Source organism: Engraulis encrasicolus, chromosome 13, assembly GCF_034702125.1.
Source record: "Engraulis encrasicolus isolate BLACKSEA-1 chromosome 13, IST_EnEncr_1.0, whole genome shotgun sequence".
Taxonomy (NCBI): domain Eukaryota; kingdom Metazoa; phylum Chordata; class Actinopteri; order Clupeiformes; family Engraulidae; genus Engraulis; species Engraulis encrasicolus.
In genome coordinates, this window is record NC_085869.1 from 25519432 (window position 1) to 25544576 (window position 25145).

The window sequence follows — 25145 nt, forward strand, 5'->3', positions numbered from 1 at the left end:
TCAGCAGGTTCTAAAGACTCGTGGAAAAATGGGACATCTTCAGGAGTGTGATGTAGTTCTCCTTCTAGCACATGATGTTTACCAAGTGGTCCCTACAACTGTTTTATTTTAAATAGGTTGTATAGGGCACATAGCCAACAGCTTCTGAAAAGGGTAACTTAGCTTGCATTGTCCGAGGAATAGTAGTTCTAGACTTACTATTGCCTTCACTCAGCCGGAGACAGGGTACAAGTATTACAGCCATACATTTGTGGAATCTTTATTTTATTTTTTATAAACAAGCACTGTTTATTAAACATTCAGTAACAAACACACAGCCTGTATGGTTTAAGAAAGGATATTTCCATCTGATAAGCAAATTTTACACAGACCTATTTATGTCTATTTATGTACAAGGCAATAAAACAGGGGGTGGTCAAATGTACAGGGTGAAAAAAAGAACACTTTATGTAAGTCAAAGACTCTATCAGCTCCTTGTTAAACATAATGCTATCACAATGAATTTCTGTAATGTGCCACAAATTAACATTGTAGTTTTTATTTTATGTTTAAATAGATTTAAACTGAAGGAGTTTAAACATTTCCACAACACATTTGAAACCTTCCCGAAAAGTTGTAGCCTTTGCGATTCCAGTAAGACTACAACTAATGTAAACCAAATGTCCAGTGCTGACTGTGTAACCTATTACTAACTGTGAAACTGAAATGCACCCCAATTGTCAGTGAACAGCGGGTAGTCAATGTACACGATGAACATAATCAATCAGTCGGTCAGTCAGTCAGTCAAAACCTTGTACCATTCAACAAAACTTCAAACACATTCTTTGTGGAATAACAGAAAGAGAAACAATATTTGTTTATTCATCCTACTTCTGCTCTGTTGTGTGTAATATTTTTTTTGGGATTAATTTTACATACAGCCTACTGTAAACAACCCTGCTTCCTGTGATATTGTCATGAAATGAGCAGAGCAACAATATGAAGTGCTGACTATGGTGCATAACATAAAATAAAAGCAATGTTTTTTTTTAATATAAGGTCTCTGCTGTCATAGTAGAAAAAATGTGCAATCTAAATGCTAGGCAGGCCTGTCAAGAAATCGTCTCCATTCATGTCCGAACAACCTTGGATGATCACTTTTAGAATACTGTCAGGTCATGGCATCATTCTAACACTACACAATCTTTGTAAAACATCTTGCAATATTTTGGGCACAATCTATGGAGACAATCTTGAATTTGCATCTGAAAATGTGTGAGTGGGATCCAGGTGGAGAGAATACTGGTGGTCTGAGCATGGGATGAGGAACACATATAGGTTTAGTCTCACATTACAGGCACAACTACAAAAAAATGTTTTAAGGCATGGACTTTCCCCAGTTTCTCACCAAGCTCTATAATCAGGGAGTGTGTCATTATAGTTTTCCGAAAAAAAAAAAGCGAGACGAAAAAATGACTTAAAGGTAGATCATCGCATCATTCCATTTTGTAATTTAGCTACATGTTTGAAGTGGATGCACCTGTTGAATGATGTAAAGCATGATGTTTCCAGGATGGACTTTAAAGCAAAGATTCTTCAATTCTAAGAATTAACCGTCCCTGTTTAAAGGTAACCAGACAAGGTGTTGTTATGAACATGACATTTTACAAAATGCAGTAAAAGTAACAAATAAAAAATGTTTTCCCAAAAATAGCATAACCGATCCGAACCTGTTCCTTTAAATACAGTTGAAAGGACATGAGAGGAGTAATTTACAGGGATAAGCTTTGTGTTTAGGACTGAATCTTTGACTCTCTGAAATATTTGACATTGATGTACAATTAAAATATGGACAATATCAAGCATCTGTCGTGGTGTAGTTAGCACTCTCTAAACAATGATATGAATACTATGCATTACACTGACGGGTCAAATACACCATTACATTCTGTTTATTGTTGTCGCAAGTGGACCAATGTGAAAATAGCCGTAAACTATGTACTGTACACGTAATTTCATTCAAAGTCCCAAAGTGCAAAGTATTTTCTTTCTAATGCATCTTAATAGTTTGAACACATTCGACAGGTATTGTACATTTTGTTTTGTTTCACATCTTTGTCTTCCATCAGAATAAATAACAGCTTGTTCAGTTTACAGAAAAAAAAACAGCAAGACAGAGTGACTGTAAGTTCTTTAAAGAGGACAGCTACTGTACGTACCTAAGTGCACCGGAGTTGCTTGAGCCAGTAGAAGTCACATGTTACAGCAAGTTCACACAGAGCAGTGATCACACTACTGCACACTACACACATGGGCAGGGCCCGGATTAATGCACAGGCTAGATATGGATGGATGTAGCCAAGGGGCCCCCACCCTGCCAGGGGGGCAACCTGTAGCCTAGTGGCCCCAGGCCATCTTATTAATCCGGCCCTGCATATATGTATGATGATGACCGTATATGAAGCAGCCATGAGACTGCAAACAGAGACCACCACAGTCGGCCGTGGCTTCCACTCACACAGACTTGTTAATCCCACATGTGAAAGTGTGACTAGGGCACCATGTCAGCAGGCCATGGGACCACAAGATGACACCCACAGTCTGGCCTGGGTGGGGGGTGCCTGGGTGTGTCCCCTCACATGGGGCATTCAGGCCAACTGAGAACCGTGCCAGAAGCCCGTTCCCGCACCTAATTGCGAACCGGCCGTCATGTTCATGCCACAGATCTTAGCATTTGCGAACCGGAAAGTTGGTTCGCAATGTACACCGCAAAATACTTGGTTTTTCTCTGCGAAACGCGACGACAACGTGGCCGCCAGCAGGTTCATCTGGGTAATGCAGAAAAAGCTCAGAGCCCGGTATGAACACGGGCGGTTCGCATATAAGCACTTACGTGCCGAACGTATCTGGTGCAAGCACCAGCACCGGCTCCGTTCTGGTCGACCTGAAAAACCCTCACAGTACCCTCTCAAAAGTGTGTGTTGTTAATCCCACAAGTGAAAATGTGACGAGGGCACCAAGTCAGCAGGCCATGGGACTACTGTAGCTGCTGACACCCACAGTCTGCCCTGGGTTTGGTTGCCTGGGTGTGTGTCCCTCCCCCCTCACAGTGCCCCCTCACAGTGTGTGGCCCATGCTACTGGTCACCAGTCCTTTGATGTTGGTGACCGGCCTCACGTCATGCAGCTGCCGTCGGCGGTCTATGAAGGAGGCCAGCCTGGCGGTGTCCAGCGGCGTCTTGGAGTAGTCCCCGCTGTGGGCCCCCACCCAGGGGTGCTGCAGGCATCCGCCGGCCGCGGGCCTCTTGCGGGGGTCCTGCTGGAGGGCGGCGGCGATGAAGTCCCGCGCAGCCTGGCTCACGCCGCAGAAGTACTCGTCGGGGAAGCAGAAGTCCAGCTTGCAGATGTTGACGCAGGTCTCCTCCAGGCTCTCGTCCAGGAAGGGCGAGACGCCGCTCAGCATGACGTAGGCCAGCACGCCCACGCTCCACACGTCCGAGGTGAGGGACACCGGGGTGCCCTGGATCAGCTCCGGGGCCGAGAACTCGGGGTTGCCCAGCAGGAGGTGCACGTAGCGGGGGCCAGACACTTGGATGGCGTCCCCCAAGTCGATGAGCTTCACACAGGGCACGGGCACGTGGAGGTCCACCAAGATGTTCTCAGGCTGGGAACAGAGAGCAGGAAGGAAAAGAAGCAAAATGTTTACTGTACTGTACTCCCAAAACGCAAGACAAATTCCCTTCGGGGCAAGATGTGTAGAGAAATAAGAAGGAGCTTGGACCCATATAGAATAGTGAGAAGGTGAGATCAGGTTCACACACTGGAAAAGACAGTAAGGTCAAGCAAAAGGAGTTTTTTTGAAAAAAGTAGAGCTGACATTTTAGGGTCTGAGAGCACTGATGAAGGCAGAACCCTGAAATGTCTGCTCTACTCTGCTCTCAGAAAAAAACTCCTTGTGCTTGACCTTTAGTCATTTTTTCAGTGTACAAAAGAGGCAAGGACATTGTTGTGCTCAAGATGTGTAGAGAAATAAGCAGGTGCTTGGACCCATATGGAAGAGTCAGAAGGTGATATCATGTTCGCACACTGAAAAAGACACTAAGCTTGCACAAGCAAGGCTACAATGCTACACGGATCCATTGACTTTCACTAGCTTAGCGACATATTCCCTCTTTTAACTTGTCTTAGAGCAAGACAATGCTTGACATGAAAAATAAGACACTTTTCCACCTTTATAAACCCCAGCCAACGATTTTAACTGTATTAAGCCCCAAAATAGTGGCATATCCCTTTAATCACATTTTAATGGCATTTAAATATCTGACTTGTAAACAGTGAAAAGTATTTTTATTCACATGGGTTTTGAATAATGACAATAAATAAGCTTAATCTAAAAATATTGTTCATTTTTAAAAGAAGAGAGAACTCTTCTCAATTTCAGCAGACTGTTCACCATGAGGCGAAATGCTGCCCTCCACACTGGTCTAATCCAGAACTATGTAGCTATATTATAGTGTGATTAAAATTAGTTATTTTTTTAATCGCATTAACTTTTGTGTGATTAATTAATCAAAATTAATGCACTAATGTCCCAGCCCTAATTTTGTTTCTATTAAACTCACCTTCAGGTCTAGATGGGCGACTCTGCAGGTGTGCAAATGCTGCAAGGCTTCTAGGATGTCCTTAATGAAGAAAGCCACCTTCTCCTCCATCAGCTCATCATGGGCCACCAGATACTCAAACAGACGCCCGTCCTCCATGCTGAATGGAGAAACAACAGAAGGTGTAGGAATAGTAACACCAATGTGACACTACCATTCTGCCCTACAAAGAAAAAGTGCAGTGACTACCCCAACACTGAAACTGAGAAAACGGCTTTCAAAGTATTGACATTAGGTTGGATATTGTAGTTATTGCAACTCTGACATAGCAACATCTCTGGAACAGGACACATTTGGACCATAAGGCTTTGTCGCAAGATAAAGGAGGTGTTATGAACACTATTTTCAGTCGAAACAGAAGATGTAGTTGCTGCACTTTGCCTTTGTACGGGAGCATTGTCCCAAGACTTCAACTAGATGAGGGATTCGCAGATTGTGAGGCAGGACACCCTGGTGGGCCCTGAAGGTATTCCAAGTGAGACAATAATTTTCTAAAAATTGAAATGTGTTTGTGTTGCTGTTGACTATTTATTTGAGTTTTAATGTTTATTAGATCAGAACATTTGTGAGAATTTCAAGTGGGCCTCAAGTTGGAAAGTTGAATGGGAACCCCTGACCTAAGTTTGTCAAGTTTTGAGGACACGTTTTCACACACGTTTTCAAACAAGTTAATTAGTCTTTAAAGTCTTTAAACTTCACAACTGCGGGCCGGTCGAAAGCAAACATGATCTTGGTGTGGAGAGCACAACAACTGACAATTATTGTGACATGAAAACAGCTCATAAATTGTGAGGGAGGAATTGTCATGGAAACTCTTTGACTTTGTAGAAAGGACAATCTACATTCTTAACAATTCACATCCCCTGGTCTGCTGTTGTAGTCATACCGTAGGTGTGCACAGATAGGGGCGTGGTGGTGCTAAAGCACCTGCCCTACTAGACAGAAAAATGCCCTTTTGAGGGCAGTCGCAAGTTGTACATGCCCATCGTCCACCCTTGAGCACCTACCCCCCAAGATGTCTGTGCACGCCACTGGTTGTATTGTTAGTGACAATGGAGAAAACCTCATCTTGGTGTGGAGAGCACAACAAGTGATCATTTATAGTGGCATGAAAAATTCTTGCATTCTTAACAATTCACATCCCCTGGTCTGGTGTTGTAGTGTTAGTGACGTTGACGTTGGCGTTACTTACAGCTCGAGGACGAGGGCGTAGGAGGTGGCGGTCTCGTAGGTGTCGGTGAGGGCCACCAGCTGAGGGTGCTGCACGTGCTTGAGGATGTCGGCCTCGTGCGCCACCTGCTCCTTCTTCTGCATCTTCTTGTTGACGAACTTCACCGCCACCTCCTTCTTGCTGGACTTCATTAGGCACTTCTTCACCACTGAGAACCGACCCCTGGTGGAAATAGAGTAGTACAGTGTACTTTAGGTAACACTTTAGAATAACAACCCAAAAAAAGCTTTATAAACACTTTATTAACTTTTAATAATAATTTAACATCATTTAAATAATGCCACTATTTCGGGGTTATATGCCACTATTTCGGGGCTTAATACAGTTAAAATCGTTGGCCAGGGTTTATAAAGGTGGTAAAGTGTCTTATTTTTCATGTAAGCCATTGTCTTGCTTTAAGACAAGTTAAAAGAGGGAGCATGTCGCTAAGCTAGTGATAGTCAATGCATCCGTGTGGCATGCTACATGCTACAGTGATCCAATGAATGTCAACGTGTGTGCGCGCAAAGTGTGTGTGTGTGTGTGGGGGGGGGTTCTCGTTAAATGTATGTTTTGATCTAGTAGCTTCTTGTATTCTGTTATTTATGTATTCAGAAAACTTTGTTTTCTGTTTATAAGGGGGAGGGTGTTACGCCCCAAGTGGCGTTGCTACCTCCCTGTCATGCATTCGTTTGTGATTATCCTTTGCAGGTGCGTTGATTGCTGGGATGCTAATGACTGGCGATTGGTAACCGGTGCGCAGTCCTGCTTGCCTGGTTAACACCAGACCTAATCACTAGTGAGAGTCTTTCAGATCGAAACGATTGTGTAGAACTAAAGGCAGTATGGGAGTTCCCAGGCTACAGTCCTGCCTGTGATCTATTTAAGTGCGCCAGTTGGCATTCTTGGAGAGAGCAGCGAGCGCAAAACTAGACTTTGGTGTCCTGGGTTGTTTGCCCCTCGCGGGCCTTAAAACCCAGACTTATGCTGCCATCGATTATTTGTATTTTCACACGTTGGTTCGTTGGAATGTGCGTTGTATTTGGTCCGTTGGAATGTGCGTTGTTCTACTGGTTCGTGTATTGGTTCGTTGTATTGGTGCGTTGAACTACCGGTGTATTGTTAATGCCGGTGCATGTGACATGTAAAATAAATTTGATCGATGATGTTTTACATCTGACTCCGTCCTCCTTTTATGTTGTGGCTACCTTGAGCCAGGTGGTCATAACACATTTAACAAAGCATTTACAAATGTTTGTAAAAGAGTAAGAACCAAACTACAACTGCACAGTGGAGTAGAGTAGAGTAGAGTAGAGTAGAGTAACTTTATTGATCCCCAGGGGGAAATATCAAGTATCCAGTAGCTTACATAAATACACAAATACACAAAAGCCCACATGGACATTTCAAGACAAAAATAAACACAGGAATAGTCATCAGGGTGGGGAAAATAAAATAAAATAATAGAGATAAATGTAGAAAAGGTAATTGTGCAAAAAGACATTCTGTGAGTTGGGATAGACCAAAGCAGAAAAAAACATACTCTGTCAGTTAAGGTAGACAACAAGTGTTGATGGATACATCTATGATATAATATAGTATGTAGAAGTAGACAGTGTACAGAGTATGATAGGGGTTGAACATTCTTACAATGTCACAGTAAAGTACAGGTAAGTGTTTTAGGCAAGCACACACACACACCACACACACACACACACACACACACACACACACACACACACACACACACACACACACACACACACACACACACACACACACACACACACACACCACACACACACACACACACACACACACACACACACACACACACACACACACACACACACACACAAAGAGGTTCCCCAGTAACTGGGCCAGCTCCGACAGATCACAGTCTTTGCTTGTGGTAAGCAGGAAAAACAAGTATGTCCAGTGGTCAAGGGTCAAAAGTTCCTTAGTGCAGTTATTGGACAGCACACGCGCGCACACACACACACACACACACACACACACACACACACACACACACACACACACACACACACACACACACACACACACACACACACACACACACACACACACACACACACACACACACACACCAAGAGGTTTCCCGGGCTGGGCCAGCTCTGGCATCTCAGGCAGTCCAGTCCCCTATGATGATGTTCTTCTTAGTGTCCTTCTGTGTGTTGTTAAACAGCTGAATTGCCCATGGGACAAAGGACTTCCTTAGTCTGTCAGTCCTGCAGGTGAAAGCACGGAGTCTGTGGCTGAACAGACTCAGTTGGTTAGTGAAGGTGGCGTTAAAGGGGTGATGCTGATTGTCCATAATAGAGTCTAGTCTGCTCAGTGTTCTGCTCTCGGTTATTGAGGTGAGTGTCTCCAGTTCCATGCCCACCACTGATCCCGCCTTCCTCACCAGTCTGTCAAGGCGTCCAGCATCTCTCTTCCTGATGCTTCCTCCCCAGCACGTCGCAGCAAAGAAGAGCACGCTGGCCATGACAGACTGGTAGAACATAAGCAGAAGTCGGCTGCAGACATTGAAGGACCTCAGCCTTCTGAGGAAATAGAGCCTGCTTTGGCCTTTCCTGTAGAGTGCATCTGAGTTTGTGGACCAGTCCAGTTTATTGTCGAGGTGCACTCCTAGGTACTTGTAAGTGCTGACAGTCTCCACTTTCTCTCCCCCAATAGAGACAGGCACCAAGGGTGGGATGGAGCGCCTGAAATCAACTACCATTTCCTTGGTTTTGGTGGTGTTCAGGTGCAGCTGATTGTTTTGACACCATCCCACAAAGTCGTCAACCAGTCCCCTGTACTCCTCCTCCTGACCATCTCTGATACACCCCACAATTGCAGTGTCGTCTGAGAACTTCTGCATGTGGCATGTCGCAGAGTTGTAGCTGAAGTCTGTCGTATACAGAGTGAACAGTACGGGGGAAAGCACCGTTCCTTGTGGCGCTCCTGTGCTGCTCACCACTGTCTCGGATGTGATGTCACCCATCCTTACAAACTGGGGTCGTTCCGTGAGGTAGTCAGTGATCCAGGTCACCAGGCCAGGCTCCACTCCCATCTGCACCAGTTTATCTCTCAGCAGCAGTGGTTGAATAGTGTTGAAAGCGCTGGAGAAATCAAAAAACATGATTCTCACAGCACAGCCACCCTTGTCCAAGTGAGAATGTATCCTGTGGAGGAGATACAGGATAGCATCCTCCACTCCCACGTTCTCTTGGTAGGCAAACTGCAGAGGATCCAGTGCGTGTCGTACCTGGGGCTTGAGGTGGTAGCGCAGCAGCACCCGTTCGAATGTTTTCATTAGATGTGAGGTGAGGGCAACCGGTCTGTAATCGTTGAGTTCCTTGGGGTGTGCTTTCTTTGGGACGGGTATCAGGCATGATGTTTTCCACATGGTGGGGACCTTTCCTTCCTGCAGACTCCTATTGTACAGGTGATGTAATGGCTCAGCTAATGCCTCAGCACATGTCTTGAGCAGTCTTGCACAAACGCCATCAGGGCCAGCTGCCTTGGATTTTAGTTTTTTCAGTACCCCTCTGGGAATCAACTAGCCTAGAAATCTAGACGCCCCTAGCGACCGCAAATTGAATTTGCTCCCGGGGGCAGTCTAGCGGACCCCGGTCGTTCTGCGAGGCTGAAAGTTATCCGATGACAGGGCCAATCTAATCGCGAGGAGCGAGATGGGGGGCCGGTCTACCTAGTAAACACAGAAAACTTTCTAAGAAGAAACATGGCGGCCGTCCGTGCTACTTACAGCACGAAAGTTTTTACTTAATTTAAAAAGCCTGGATGATAATACATTCCGTGACTGACATGGATTGATGTAAAAATACACCATGAACTTATCGGACACAAATAGATCACTACACATTAGGCATTACCCATTTGATCATTCGATGTTTTAAGCTAGCTCGGTAAGCTAATTTGAGCATTTTACAGAACCAGATAGTCACAGGCTATTATCAGACCACTATTGTAGGTGTAGAATGAAATTGCTGCCCCAATTTCATTAAAAACGAGACATTTGGGAGCTTTGAAAGTCTTTGAGTAGCTTACTAAATAGATGGGAATGACACCTAGTCCACCGAGCTAGTGGCTAGCCAACCTGTCGTCGATAACACAGAGCTAGGTATCCAGCCGTGTATTAGTTCTATGGGTATGCAGCTAGCTAGCACCGAACATGCCATGTTGACAACAATCACAAATATAACCATTTAACAAGCCCCAAAATTGTTCAACATTTCGCTGGTTGATCAAGGAGGGCCATGTGGTTGAAAACGAGGCATTTTTGAATTGTGTAAGCAAAAATACGATTTATTAGGAAACTTGTTTGTGGCGTTGGTGATCACATGCATCCACTCCTAATGAAGGCACGACGTTGCCGCTTCACCTACAAGGGGCGTGTCGCGTGTACGTTCTGAAAGACAGCTGTGATGTTACACAGAACTGTGTGGGGATTGGTTGTTCCACCATCTTATTGCGTGGCGTTGAGTGCCAAGGCATTTATCCCGCCCACACTTTCTCCGAGCTCGCCCAGACCCTTGTACAGCTTTTTGCTGTATGGGTCTGGCTCGCCAGGCTAGGAATCAACTCCTACTGTGTGAGTTTTATGTGGTTTCATGCCTTCTGGTCTTTGGAGGAGAAACTTCAAGGACCGATGTAACTGTGCTGTGTCTGCTGTGTTCACGTGGTGTTTCTTGCCCATTTATAAACATTTGTAAACACTTTGTTGATAATTAGTTCATTGTTTATAAAGTGCTTATGAAGCTGTTTATAGATCGTTATTCTAAAGTGTTACCATTCTTTATTATCCCCAGGGGGAAATTTGTCTTGGGCTTCAACAATCACTGCATTATATACATTATTCACGCACATACCCAGCATACAGCATAAAGAACATAAAAAAACATTAAAAACATAGAAAAAAATGAAACATAAACACTAAGGACTGTCTGTACATGGCATGTCTCTCTCTGTCATTAAGCATTATTATGGCATTCACAATAATAGAGCTTTTGTGTTCAGTCTGCAGGTCAAGGTTTCTTATGTGATCTGAAGATAAATCCACAAACAGACCAAAACCTACCTCCCAATTTCAGATATTTCTGTGAAAGCCGACTCAAAGTGATCCTTCCACTGAATCCCTGTCCCGTCGTATGTAGTGGCTAAAATACAAATCACACACAAACAAAAACACACACATTCAGAAGTACTATGAAAATCGTGAATTAGGCCATGGGAATTGGCCATGTGGCTTGTGACACAGATGTAAACAAATCCGTCCTGGCTGTAACAATGGCAACGCGAAAGGCGACGTTCCTAGATCTTCCCACACTGGAACCCATTCTCTAACAATATGGTTTATCACTACCAAGAGCACTGGCTACGTATGGCTGCGACAGCCAAATGATCGGTTACAGTCAAAATCGCTTCCATGTAGCCAGGCCCCAAGTCACCCCCGCTGCTCGTCTACACCCCACCACCCCTCACCCCTATTCCCACAGTGCAAAGCATGTGACTCACGTCCACTTGGCAGCGTGACCATGTTGGAGGGCTCGCTGGGCGGACTGACCCCCCAGGGGTTGCTGGCGCTGACCCGAAACTGGTAGTGGCCCCCGGGGATCAGGTCCTCGATCTTCACACAGACGTCCGTGGTGGACACCGACTGCAGCCAAACCAGCGAGTCTGGAAAGGGGGTAAAGGTCGGAGGTCAGCCCATGGCTCATTAGGTTTATGTAATAAGGGATTACAGTGTTAAGTGTTTTGCGGTGTTAACTCAACATCTTCTAGAGACTGTATTTATTCCCAGAGTACAGTGTTAAATGAACAATTCACATTGTAGTGTGTAGGATTGTCGATGTCCCCACATTACTGTACGCTTCCCACAGGGGCATAGTCTGTCTGAGGTTGTGACTTTTTTTTCTCCATCCCTTCCCTTATGTTTTGCTGGTTGCTTGAGGTCTGACTGTTGTCCATGTCTACCCTTCCTACTCTCTCACATTGAACTGCATTGTGTGTGTAAGGCATGCATGGGTCGACAAGTCCAATTTAGTTCTGCCCTACAAAGTAAAAAGGCAGTAACTGCATTGCTGTTTAAAATGACTGACTATAACTTTAATGCCATATATATCAAAGTCTACAGATAAATAAAATGATTGATTTGGAAAAAGGGTGGTAATAAAAAGTAACAAAACTGTCACATATCAGTAATATCCCAAAAAACACTTAAACTGGATTGCAGCATCATTTTAAAGTCAACTGACTCAGTTTTGAGCTCTGCGCAGTTACTGCCTTTTTGCTTTGTAGGGCAGAGTTCCCGTATAGTATGTAGTATCAGTCAGGGATGGAGGTGGTTTTAGCTGAAGAGTTTGATATAAGCAGCAGATGTTTTGCTGTATTCTTCTTACCCTCTTGCCTGTACTCCACATTGTAACTGGAAACGGCCACGTTCCCTGAGCTGGCCGGGGGAAGCCAGTGGACGATCACCGCTGAGCTGCTGGCCTCCTGGGCAACGGGTCTGGCAGGTGCGGAGGGGATACCTGTGTGGAAACACATTCACTTGTTAATTCATGCGTTTATTTTTTTTAATATATATATATATTTAGGGGCTTTTATGCCTTTATTTCATAGGACAGTCTGAGATGGTGACAGGAAGCGAGTGGGACAGAGAGACGGGGTGGGATCGGGAAATGACCCCGGCCGGACTCGAACCGGGTTACCCGTGGGCATGCAAGCCCAAATGTGGGGGGCTTAGCGCGCTGCGCCACAGCGCCCCCTACTTGTTACTTTATGCATTTATTTCACTCCATCTGTGGACCATGTGTGGCATATTCCCCTTTGCTTTGTGTAAAATAGGTGTAAACAGTAGGTAAAAACACTGTATGTAATAGTACCGTGTATTGTCATTCCTTACAAAGCCAAAGTGTTCATGTCAATTCAAGTCATTTTCTTCTGATGTTTCTTAACAGCTTGACAGGCTTCTCTTTTCTAAATTCTTTTCTCTCTTTTTTGTCTTTGAGAATATACAAGTTTACAGCACACGAGAGCCAGTGATTGCATTTTTGTGGGTGCAATGACAGAATGCAATGACATTTTACAATCCAAAAGCCGCCACATAGCGGTAGTGTAGAGTAGCAGTAGCACAGCTGACAGAAGTGAACAATTACCATGGAGGACATCCCAAATTGGCTTCCTTTACATCATTTATCTGACGCATCTTATCCAAAGCCAGAATCTTTAGGCAATTAGTGTTGGTTGCAGTCTGCAGTCTGGATCAGTGTGGGGATGGGTGCCTTCCTCAGGGGTGCTTCAGTCATGGATAATATGGGACTCAAACCTGAAACCTTTAGGTTCCAGAACCCACCATTAGGTCACAGGTTGTGGCTCTTACCTTGGACTTTGATGGAGGCTGAGGACGAGGCCGTGCCAAGGTCGTTGACTGCCACACAGGTGTAGATACCCGTGTCCTGAGGCAGCAGATTGCAGATCTTCAGCAAAATGTCACCCGTATCCCTGGACACAAGACACAAAATGTCTGACCTCAGCTCTGCTGCTGTCTGTCTAATGCTGTTATGGAGACGACACAAGTGTGTCGGGGAATCTCAAAAGCTGTTCATTTGAGCCCTCTTTTACAAGATGTCTGAAAGCGGAGATCATTATCTGTCTAATATAACAGGATAATAAGCTGAGGAGGAAAAATGAGAAGCTCTTGTATCATTAAAACAGTCTTTGTTTAATAAGAGCACATTGAACCTCTAAACCAAAAAAATAGTCACTTTTTATAGAGAATATTTCATCTTCAAAGCATGCGAAGAGACATAAGTAAACTTGGATGTAAATAAAACCCTTACATCTACAAAGTAGACCGTAGCTGTGTGTTCCTAGTGCCCAAGTTGGCTTTGATATGGAGATTTTACAGAGGACTACTTAATGAGGTCCCAATCCACACTCAGTTCCCACAGGATTAGTCTTAAAGCACCTGCCCTCTAAAAAAAAATCACCCTCTTTTGCCACCCACAGTCACAGGCAAAACTTCACACTCTTAATACGTGATTAAATAATTAATGTTGCCCTTCTCAACAAATCCCTCAAAGAACACCCAAATTGTGTAGGCCTGCATCTGAGCGATGTCATTTTTGAGAGACTACTTGTGTCAGCTGAACTGGTATTAAACCATTTTAACCTAAGGCACCTGAAAAAAATGCCTGCTAAATGCCTGAGGGAAAAGGTGCCTTCAGCCTGTAAAAACCTAAATATCTCAGCCTACGAAGCACATAAAAACACGGAATGAGTTGCATTTAAAAGCTTAGACCCCCCACCCGTCATTAGAATGTCTCTAACGAAAGCTCCCCACATTTTTAATAAAAAATCTAAAATCTCATGAGCCTGGCGGCTGCGTCTATGTCGTTCCAGGTGCCTAGGTCAATGAAGCATATACGTAGCATCCAGTATCAATGGGTTAACAAGTTCACAGCTTTCTGAAACAATTCAGTCTTTAATCTTTAAAGCCTGCTGTAGTACCTGATGTTGATAGTGAACCTGCTGCTGTTGACGATGAGGCTCTGGTCTGGTCCCTTCAGGGTGACCTTGGGTTTTGGCCGTGCACACACCTTACAGCACAATACCACCGTCTCCCCAAACGCACACGTCACATCGGCCAGAGGAATCAGGAACTCTGGAGCAACTTTTGGGACAAATTCATAATACAACAGATACAGGTTCACATGCTGCCCTTGGCCCCTTTGTGAATTGTGTGTTACTTATTCTGGAACACAGCAATACCAAATGTCCGACTGTTTTAGTAGCTACCAGGGATTTGCTTCATGGGATTCTTACCTTCTTGGATAAAGTTGGGATTCAGTAACTGCAAAGCAAACGAGTTACAGTGAAGAGTTAACACCATCTGCCACAGAGCATCAGTTTATTCCACAGGAGCACTAGTGATTACTTCACCTCTTTGCCACTAAGAGGCACTGTTTCTACACAAGATGGTAACTGATGGTGCCTGGCAGAAACATGACTTGATGACTGGCTACAAATGTGAGGCATGGTGGCACACCTTATAGCAATCAATAAAAATGATAATGAATGTTCTTTACAATACCGGTTGCATTTCATTATTAGGCGTTGTGCAGTCAATCAGGTTACACAAAAATAATTATGGGAAAAAACTGTTTGTATGGTAACCATAAGTCACTATCCTGGTTCTAGAATACATCCACGTGTAACATATTTTGCAAATTGGCAGATAAAACAAACACACCCAAAACAAACAAAAACAGATTAGTGATAAAAAACAACAAAATACATGAGGAAATCAAGAATTGTGCAATTTAGAAAACCAAAATCCAAACATTAGTAGAAACAAAATAGTGATAAAAACGTCAAAAACAAATCCCTCGAAGAAGTGACTACACCCGGCTGTCCTAAAAAGCGATGCTAAGACACTACCGACCACACACCACATACGAAAACCAAAGACACTAGGGGCTGCATGCAGGACAGACTTTTATTTTGTATAAGTACTACCTCCATGCTAGTTTTGGGGTCTACTAGCTCATCATCGCAATCGGACTCCTCTGAACTGTTTGACTCCTGTGATGCAGGGATAAGAGAGAGCAGAGTTAGATAGACAGGTGACCACAGGGGTGTGCTAAGAAGTTGGTTCAGGAGTAAACCAGGTTAAAGGGGTATGCCACTATTTTGAGGCTTACTATAGTTGAAATCGTTGTCCGGGGTTTATAAAGGTGGTAAAGTATTATCCCTCTTTTAGCTTGTCTTGAAGCAAGACAACGCTTAACATGAAAAATAAGACACTTTACCACCTTTATAAACCCTGGCCAACAATTTTAACTGTATTAAGCCCCAAAATAGTGGCATACCCCTTTAAGTTAAGAGGTAGATCATCTAACATCTAGCCTGGAGTCTGGCTCTTGTGTTAGATGATTTACCTGCTACCTTAACCTGGTTTACTCCTGAACCAACTTCTTAGTATAGGCCCCAGGTCTCTCCTCCACTCCAGACCTGTGTTGCGGACATGCCTTGATGCCAACAGGCAGGAGAAAATGCTGAGGAGAGTGGAGAGGCTGCACACAGAACCCATTGTTGACGTTTCTGGTGCAGCTGATGTTTCGTACCAAGGCATTGCTTTCCAGAGCTGTCAAATAGCAAAATTCGTTCAGAAAGCAAGAACCCTGCTACGTATTCCGTTCAACACAGGTAACTTCTTGACGAGCAGCTGATTCTATGCTGGTTGAATGGAAAACTTGGCAGGGGTTTTCCTTTTCCTTTTTGTCAATTTGACTTTTCTGACGGCTCTATTTATTTCTGTGGTTAGGTAACAGCGGTAGCAGTCGTGCAGTGCTGCAGCGCATTTCTGCTTGTTTTTTTTTAGCTTTGTTAGATGTATTCAGGATGCCATCACAAGTTATAGTTTTGTAAGTAAACAAACAAACAAACAGGTTTTATATTGAATTTGTGCAGTTATTGATGGAGGTTATGAAATTATGTAAGCTAGTTTTCCTAGATTTGGTTATGCAAGAATGAGGAAGTGAGATGCATTTGCTCATTTTATGGATTGATCACTCTTTAGCCAGCGCAATAAAGACAACACTTAGATAACGTACATAATGTAGATGAATGAGAAATGACACCAGGCTTTCATATGGTCATGGACATCACAGCACAGTCACACTGTTTTAAATGGGGCAGGAGTGAGCAGTCAAGTGAACTGTGCTGAATTGTGAAATGTGAATGGTTGCCAAGACGTGTGGCATGGCACTTCTAAGCCTATTAGGTAGGTCATTGAAATTCATGATGCTTACAGTACAGTGCGGGTTGGGGCACATGCACCCAAACACAGTTTAGAATTCACTCCAGGGTTGCAAACACACACACAAACACACACACACAAACCCAATCAAGCTTCAAAAACTTGCAAGACATCCGTTATGTGTGCTCGACATAACAGCAAATCGATTTATAACTTTGTCGTTCATTAAAAGGTTAGCCAGGGGACACAACAACAAAACGTGAACCTCTTGTGTCTGCAGCGTGCGAGTTTCGTTTCTCTCCTGCAACCGTGTGCAGTTAGTGGCCGGGCCAGGCAAGGGGTTCAGGCGTGACAACAGGTGGGCGCGCACACACACGAGTAGGGAGAGGGCTGCAGGCATTGACTGAGGTGGGCTTTCCATTTTGCCCACAATTGCTTTTACTCACTTTCACGGGCACTGGCACCTTGGTGCTCAGAATTTCCTTGGGCTTCCGAGGAAGTCCGTTCTCAAGCTTGGCATCGCTTTTGACACTGCTATCCTGCTCTGCCCGCTTTCTCGTGCGCAGCGTATTCCATGACAGAGACTTCCTGTTGTGTCAGAAGATGCAACGCAGGTCAAAGCAGGAATATGATATGAAGTAGCAGGGCGGGAGAAGAGACGTTAACAATTTTTATTGACAGAATAGCACAAGCATTCCTTCAGCACCTAACTTTGCCTACAAATCTGAGAGATTTGTTTTATCGTATAGCACACAAAAACATATTTATACAATATTACAATTAACACAACCATGTTTACTGACTCTCCAGGGATCTATCATCCCCTCAGCATTCACACATTCAGTAATGATGCCTTGTTTAAAGCCTTTAGCATAAAGTCTTACACCACAGTGGATATATTTGTGTCAAAGCAACAAGGGTGTCAAAGGCCCCTCTTATGGTTTACAGAAGGAGAAATAAGGACATAACGAATTGATTGTGGAAGTGCTTTGAACACAAATGTAATCTGTTTCGGACCGACAGTGTTAGTAGAAAATAATACAAAAGCCTACAAACTACAACAAAACTTTAAAAACGAACAGAAGCATAAGGAAATCATAAAAGTGCAGAAACATGGAGTGCTATTGAAAAGGAGTTGTTTAATTCAATGGATTGTCAAAGACAGTACTGGCACTAAATCATTCTTGTAATGCTCAGATTCAATCCTATCCCAGAAAGCCAACAGGAATGGATACTGATTCATAATTCATGAAATGAACTTCATGAAATTGTGAATCTCTACATTTTATGGAATGCAGTTCCATAAAATCTATAGTTAATAGACAGATGGTTTAACAGTACAATATCTTGATTTGATAAGGGGAGTCTGGCCCACAGTACCATAATTAGAATTTCGACTGATGGCAATAATCTAGAAAAATACTGTTTGGCAACTTCTATTTATTTATTTTTCCTGGACAAACAATGCAATTCGGATCGCCCTAAAGCAAAACATAACGCTGAATTTTCTTGGCTTTGTTAAGTCATGCTCATGTCAAAAATTTATTTTTTACATATTTAAAATAATACATTTAAAATTATTAGTTACACTACAAGTACAATGCTGAACATTGTGACTATAATTATATTGCACAACCTGACTTCATTTAATATGGATCCTCTTAAATAGTGCAAAAGACTTTTATACAGGAATGTACGGAAAGAGTATCAGTAAACAAATGGAGTTCTATGTACAGTTAATCGGCCAACATATCAAGATAACCAATCAAATCAAAATAAAACTGAAATTAACGTCTCAAAAGAATAACATTAAAACAACAACAAAAACCCAACCTGTACAAATTGCCACAGACAATAACATAAACTTCCTCCACGTGGAGAAATAAACTTCTGTCCATCAAAAGGCCTTTTTTCTTCAAAAAATTCACAAAGGAAACATAACGGTGTTAGAAACAGAAATAAAAAGTCCAGACCAGTGAGTTCCACATTGATGTAAGAGATTCTCTCAAGATCATCTTCTTGCTACAGTAAGAAAATGAGATACCTATAAAAGTTCATTCGCTCTGTCCATGTGTTTCTGCAATGACTTTTTTTTAAACTACTGAACAAAAAAACGATGACGAAAAAAACAAAAAAACACAAAAAAGTAACTCGGAGTTAGACTTCCGCCCTCCGTCCGAACATATTCCAAGTTAGTTCCGTTTATAAGAAGGGTGGATCCCTGTACCTCTGTCACAGACCTGGCTCTAACCAGCCAGCCAGAGCTTCCAGTGGGGTTGGTGCATTGGTGTTGCTGTGCGACACTTACTTGATATTTCCGTCAACACTGTCTATGAGTGTCTTATTGAGGGGCCCCAGGATGTGTCCTGGGAGCCAGCCCTCTGCGGCGGGGGACTGGCTGTTGGCCGCGCGGTACACCAGATACATGTTCTGCTGGTTGGTGGCCAGCACCTGCACCGTCTCGCCCTGGCTCACGCAGATCTCATTCTCCTTCAGTGCACTGTAGTCCTGCGTGACCATCATGGTGGACGACACTCCGTTACATCCCACGCCGTCGTGATGCTGCTGCGCGACGCAGACACGTGTTGATGGAAACGCACGCAAATACACGCACACGCACACACAGAAGAAAGAACATACACAACAAAGTAAAAAACAAGGGAACATGGGCTTATTGCATGTCAAGAGATCTAATGGAGTGAAATTGAGAGTAATATTTCACAGATTGAAGTGAAACACTATGAAAATAGGTCATCTAGTTATTGTATCGTTTTGTTCTCATTTTTCTCTTGTCTTCTTCAATCTTTTGCTTTATTTTGCTTTATTAAATTGAGTAGGATTTTGGACCATCGACAAAAACGTCCCAAAAATGTCTTTTTTAAATGTCTTTTTAAACTGCAGGTCAATCCAAAGCGGTCATGATGGGAGGTGTACCGTATAAGGGAAGACAGACGTTTGATGTGACTAGAGGATTTTCATCTTTCGTCTCAACTTTCTCATGAATATAAACAAACCCCACGTCCTGTAGAGCAGGAAACTAGGCCATCAAACAGACTAATAATATCCTCATGCTGGAGCTGTGCACACACCTATACTGTAGAACCATACCGTACCGTTTTGACACAGTATGACTTTATGAGGAAAAACTTTTCTCCCGAAAAAAAAAATGAAATAAGACTTGAGAAGTAAGTGGAAGGTGAAGATTGTGCACATCCCAGGAAAAGGTGCAGGACAAAGGCGGACTGTAGTTTTCGGAGTGAGGAGTCTGCATACATAAAATCCTTCTATCGTTTTATTATTTCATGGTTGGATTGCGTTTCGACTTCAACAGTCTTCATCAGATTCTCCTGGACAGTAAAAAGGATTTGATGTGTGTGGACTCCTCACTTCGAAATCTTGGGAAGTGGGTCAAAGACGTCCAAAAAGGAATTGTCATTCAGTGTAACGGATACCTTCTGCTGACTGTAACTGTAAAAAAGCAAGATTTTTAAATTGTTTCAAGTGAATGGATGACAGCCGAGGCTTTCATGAATTCACTGGAAAAATAAATAAATAAAAAGAGTCATGCTTTTTTACAGTTACAGTCAGCAGAAGGTATCCATTACACTGAATGACAATTCCTTTTTGGACGTCTTTGACCCAAGTACAGTATGTGGAGTCCAGACTTACCCTGGTGGAGTCAAAGCGTTCGGAGTGTTTCTGGGGGTCGAAGCCAGGACTGCCGTTGGAGGTAGACATTTTGAGAGAGCTGGTCCTTCCCGAGAGAGGGGGCTTGTCCATGGTGGTGGAGCTGGGTCGGCTCGGCTGCTGCGACAACGGACGGCTGGACGTAGAGTTCCTGGTCAGGGAGTGCGACCCAGACCCTAACCCGGACCCGGACCCGGACCCACCCCTCTCCTTCTGGTACTCGATGGGGGACTGGAGGGCTGTGGAGACAAGTGTGGGTGAATGGTGAAAAGCTGTATTATTTTACTGTGTGTAATGACAATGTGAATATTTCCTTCAGTTCCCATTGAGATTTTGCCTAGCATATTGCAATTTTGAAGTATAAGCCCCATTTTGTTTCATGTTACACAATTTATTTACATGACATTCACTACGTTTACATGAGGTTTTACAGTAAATTCCGAATTGATAATTCACAATTAAATAGTTCCGTTTTTACTTTGAGCTTTCTTTTAATTCCAAATTAAGAAGTGTTTACATGACGTTTGTGGAATTAAGTTTTATTCAGAATTAAATGGAGCTAATTCAGAATTAAATGTCTCATGCAAATGTAGCCAATGAGTTTGACTTTTTATAATGATTTTGATCTAGATCAGCGATAATGATTATTTATACCACTAAGAATAAAAGTGGATGAATGAGTCTATTGTCAAGTTTTGGCAAAGGATGCGCTCAACTTCTTGGAAAAACGAAAGTCTTTGGGTGCACGATAAAACGTATCAACTTAAGGAAGAAAAATCTGCACTCACAAACTGCGTCTCATTATTTATTTATATTACCACCATGTCCAAAAAGCAAACGCGTTTCGCCTATCAAGCCTTCATCAGTGCGTGGTGTAAATAATGAGACGCAGTTTGTGAGTGCAGATTTTTCTTCCTTGAGTCTATTGTCAGTCTTACCGGAGAGGAAGTTGCTCTGGGCGTCTAGGAGGTCCGTGATGTGCTGCACCCAGACCTGCTTGATGTCCACGTTGGCAGCCTGCAGCGTGAAGCGCTCGGATGACCCTCGACTCGTCAGCACGAACTTGCAGGGGTCGTTGTCCACATGCTCCTCCAGTCCCAAGTAGCTGACCTTTTTTTTAAAAAAACGCATACACAAACATATTCAATTCAATTCAATTATCTATTCCAGACCCAGGGGGGTCAATATCACAATAAAAACATTAGAGAGAGAGGGAGAGAGAGGGAGAGAGAGAGAGAGAGAGAGAGAGAGAGAGAGAGAGAGAGAGAGAGAGAGAGAGAGAGAGAGAGAGAGAGAGAGAGAGAGAGAGAGAGAGAGAGAGAGAGAGAGAGAGAGAGAGAGAGAGACAGACAGAGAGAGAGAGAGAGACAGACAGACAGACAGACAGAGACAGAGAGAGAAACAGATATTGCGTAGCTGTCATTATTCATTGTTCCACATACAGACATGTTCGCCTATGATTCCACAGGCTAAAGAACAGTCTCACAACTATGTCCAAGGCTAATTATGAATTAATTTCTTTTGTGACTTTGTGATAACCTGCACATAAATCTAATCATAAAAATACTTTGAGGACGGAGATTTAAACTCATGGTCTGAAAAATGTCAGAAGATCTATCAGGATATTTCCTGCCGGTAGCATTTATCTAGATCTTATCTTATTTCCACAAAGTAAAATCCAATTTTCTGAGGATAAGTCTCGGTCTGGTCATTTTACCTTGATGCTCTTTTTGAACTGGTATCCCGGGGTGGACGATCCCTTACGGAGGAGTTCACTGAAGATGACAATCTGCTCAAAGAGGAAGACCCGGCGCTCTTTGCTGCGGGACAGCACGCCCGAGTCTTGCTCTGTCACAAAGAAGGTCTCCTGCTGCAGCAGCTTGCCCTGGCTGGTGAGTTTCCCCTATAAGAGACCGGACAAAATGAATTTAATTATGGACATCTCACTCCCTCTCTTACTCACTTTGTGCTGGCGCCTTTCGCCGGGCCTGGTACAAAATCATGTCAAAGCCCCCCCCCTTACCCAAAGCATGCAATGTAATGAGGACCTAAATCTGGGCCCTCTCTCTCCCTGGACTGGGGTGAACAGACTTGCTTGTCACAACCCCTCTCAGCTTCCCTATGGGTTATTTTACTAGACCAGGGGTCCCCAAACTAAGGATGCGGCCCGCCATGCCCCTTTGACCGGCCCTCCACCTCTCTGCACCTCACCATTTACACTGGCCCAAAGAAGCAATCCTCACAGAAAAAATAATGATAAAATATTGTATATATTGTATCACTCATAAACTGTCTGACTATTTTTACATGTGAAGTACTCACTTCTTTTGCAAATCGCTTGTAATGATGAACTATTTTGTGCTAGAAAGGATGGCTATAACAGGCAGTGGCCTAGCATACAGCCCACATTGATCCCGGTCCCTGATCACAGTCAGGAACGATAATGTGGCCCCCAGAGAAAAAAGTTTGGGGACCCCTAGTGGACACGCACACACACACATATGCAACTAGGGGTCTAGTAACTGGACAGTATGCTTCATAAGCCATCGCTATACTGGACGGTACTTCTTTAGTGACATGAAACATGAGCTTGGTGAATGACGGACGTACACGTTCTTGCGTACACGTCACATGTATGAAAAGGCCCATCATCGACGCGATGAGCCGTCATCATTATTATTATTATAATAATTACCCGGCTGTCTCTCAGTCTCTCAACACGGCCGCATTAAAGTCCTCCCAGGCCGTGTCATTGGTGTGTCAACACCCGTGTAGAAGACGATGACTGGGACTCAAGAGCCAGCCCCCACCACCATGATCTCTCTCAACACGCGGTCATAAAAAAACACACCGCAGACTCCCCTAGTAGGTCACTCATGGCCGGGCAAACAGTGCACTTAATCTGTGCCCAATTACAACCAGCGTGGAGAATGTGGCCTTATCTCAGAGAGGCAGAGAGTTAATACTCCTCTCCTCCAGTGTGTGTGTGTGTGTGTGTGTGTGTGTGTGTGTGTGTGTGTGTGTGTGTGTGTGTGTGTGTGTGTGTGTGTGTGTGTGTGTGTGTGTGTGTGTGTGTGTGTGTGTGTGTGTCTGTGTCTGTGTGTGTGTGTGTGTGTGTGTGTGTGTCTGTGTCTGTGTGTGTCTACGCATTGGAAAAGGATGTCAGTGTGCTCTGTGGAAGAACAAACGCCAAAGTGGGTTATCAGCTCGTGTCGTGCGAGTGTGTCCAATCTCTTGCTAACTAACACCTCCAACAACATGTCCCTCGCCTTCAAGAGACACTGTCAATTTTGTCTTAGATAAATTCATACGCTTGTTTGCTCTGAAATATTTGCTGACTATGAGGCTATCTAGCGAGAGCGGTATAATTGAAGAACAGAGCGCCGCTTACCTCGTAACCCTGCAGCCTGCCCAAGTTCATCATGTCGTTGCAGAGCTTCGGTACTTGAGACATCAAGCCGACGGCTTTCTGTAAAACAGTAACACCAAAGACACTTTCAGCCCTCACAGGCACATTTGGCTGAGGTATTGCCTTTTGGTATTGACTTTTTGGAAGACAGACGCAGGATTTTTACCTCAATGTCTTCACATTCTATTCCAGCCTTGGAACTGTACTTCAGAAAGTCCTGTATGAACATACGAAAAAAAAACCCATCACAAAATGTCTCATGCACAGGTCCCCTTTTGGAGTGAGAATTCATGTTTGGTTGTGTGTAGGGGTGTAAATCACAGCCTCCATGACGATACGATTCAATATCGATATCTTATTATTCGATGCGATTCGATTCGACTATTTTCGATACTTAAGAGTGCCCCACGATATGATACGATACGAATCGGTTCGATTTTTTCCCCAATTACTTTTCTACTTCTTTTAAGTTATTGGGCAGGGGCCAGCAATTCTATTATTTTTGATTCTTAAGAATGCCCCACGATACGATGCGATTAGATTCAATCATCAGAATATATTGCGATATATCGATACATTTCGATATTATTTACACCCCTAGTTGTGTGTTGGTCCCCCTTACCTTCAGTAGCAGCTGGTATTTTGTGATTCTCTGAATGGGCTTGATCAGAAAGTCACTAATTGAAAGCCTCGAACTGATTTCCTGCTGAATACCCTGTCGAAGTGATGAAAGGTGAAATTTTATATCCACTGAACGGAATCTGGCTCTCCAACAACGAGAAAAGTGAGACGTAAAGTCAAGGGCACACCTCAAACAATCTCAACATGAAAACATACCTCAAAGAAAGAGTCGTATTCTGCAACTATGAATTCTGACTTGGGTTTGTTTTGGCAGTAGATCACGTACATGTGTAATCTCCTTTCCTGGTTGACAAGGTTGACATTATTAACAATGGATGAGTCCAAGGTAGGTTGCACTTACTGTATATGTATAGGTTATAACCAGAATTAATTACACATCAAAAAGCACTTACATGTTTGATGAAGAGTTCTGGCAGCTTTTCATGGTCTTCCAGACATTTCTCCAGTTCACCCACAAAAAATCTACAAGATACAAGATGGAATAGATGACACAGCATGTGTGCACATGTGGGCCCATGAACAAAACTATATGAGTATATAGGCCGCCCTCTCACTACATGCTTTGTAATGAGGACCCAAGTTTGGGCCCCCTGTCTCCCTAACCGCACAAATACACCTACCACGACAAGAGCGAGGCGAGCGACGGAAGTAATTGACTTTGTATTGAGTCACGCGACAAAAGCGATTATGGAGACAAGAGGCGATTTGCGCAACAGTTTGAAGTTGAAATCCTTTCAACTTTCTATGACGCGGTTTGGCGACCAGC

General features: G+C 43.6%; 2 protein-coding genes across 2 annotated transcripts in view; both read right to left on the reverse strand.

The window, feature by feature from the left end:
- Positions 1-219: 219 nt before the first annotated feature.
- LOC134460482 (kalirin-like) lies at positions 220-18024 on the reverse strand. The gene is made up of 12 exons (XM_063212870.1): positions 18017-18024; positions 17088-17229; positions 15399-15545; positions 14706-14733; positions 14391-14553; positions 13261-13382; positions 12278-12409; positions 11394-11555; positions 10957-11035; positions 5832-6032; positions 4601-4739; positions 220-3642 (listed from the first exon to the last, which is right to left on the reverse strand). Exons 1-12 carry the CDS (start codon positions 18022-18024, stop codon positions 3097-3099), a joined length of 1869 nt encoding a protein of 622 aa, XP_063068940.1. The 3' UTR covers positions 220-3096.
- Positions 17295-25145, reverse strand: part of kalrna (kalirin RhoGEF kinase a) — a 329205-nt gene continuing 321354 nt past the window's right edge. Inside the window, exons 43-51 of the mRNA XM_063213586.1 lie at positions 24772-24841; positions 24575-24661; positions 24360-24452; positions 23904-23954; positions 23720-23797; positions 22046-22231; positions 21267-21438; positions 20311-20567; positions 17295-19206 (exon numbers count right to left, since the gene is read on the reverse strand). Of these exons, the coding sequence (XP_063069656.1) occupies positions 18946-19206; positions 20311-20567; positions 21267-21438; positions 22046-22231; positions 23720-23797; positions 23904-23954; positions 24360-24452; positions 24575-24661; positions 24772-24841 (1255 nt within the window). The 3' untranslated portion in view covers positions 17295-18945. The remainder of the gene's footprint in view (positions 19207-20310; positions 20568-21266; positions 21439-22045; positions 22232-23719; positions 23798-23903; positions 23955-24359; positions 24453-24574; positions 24662-24771; positions 24842-25145) is intronic.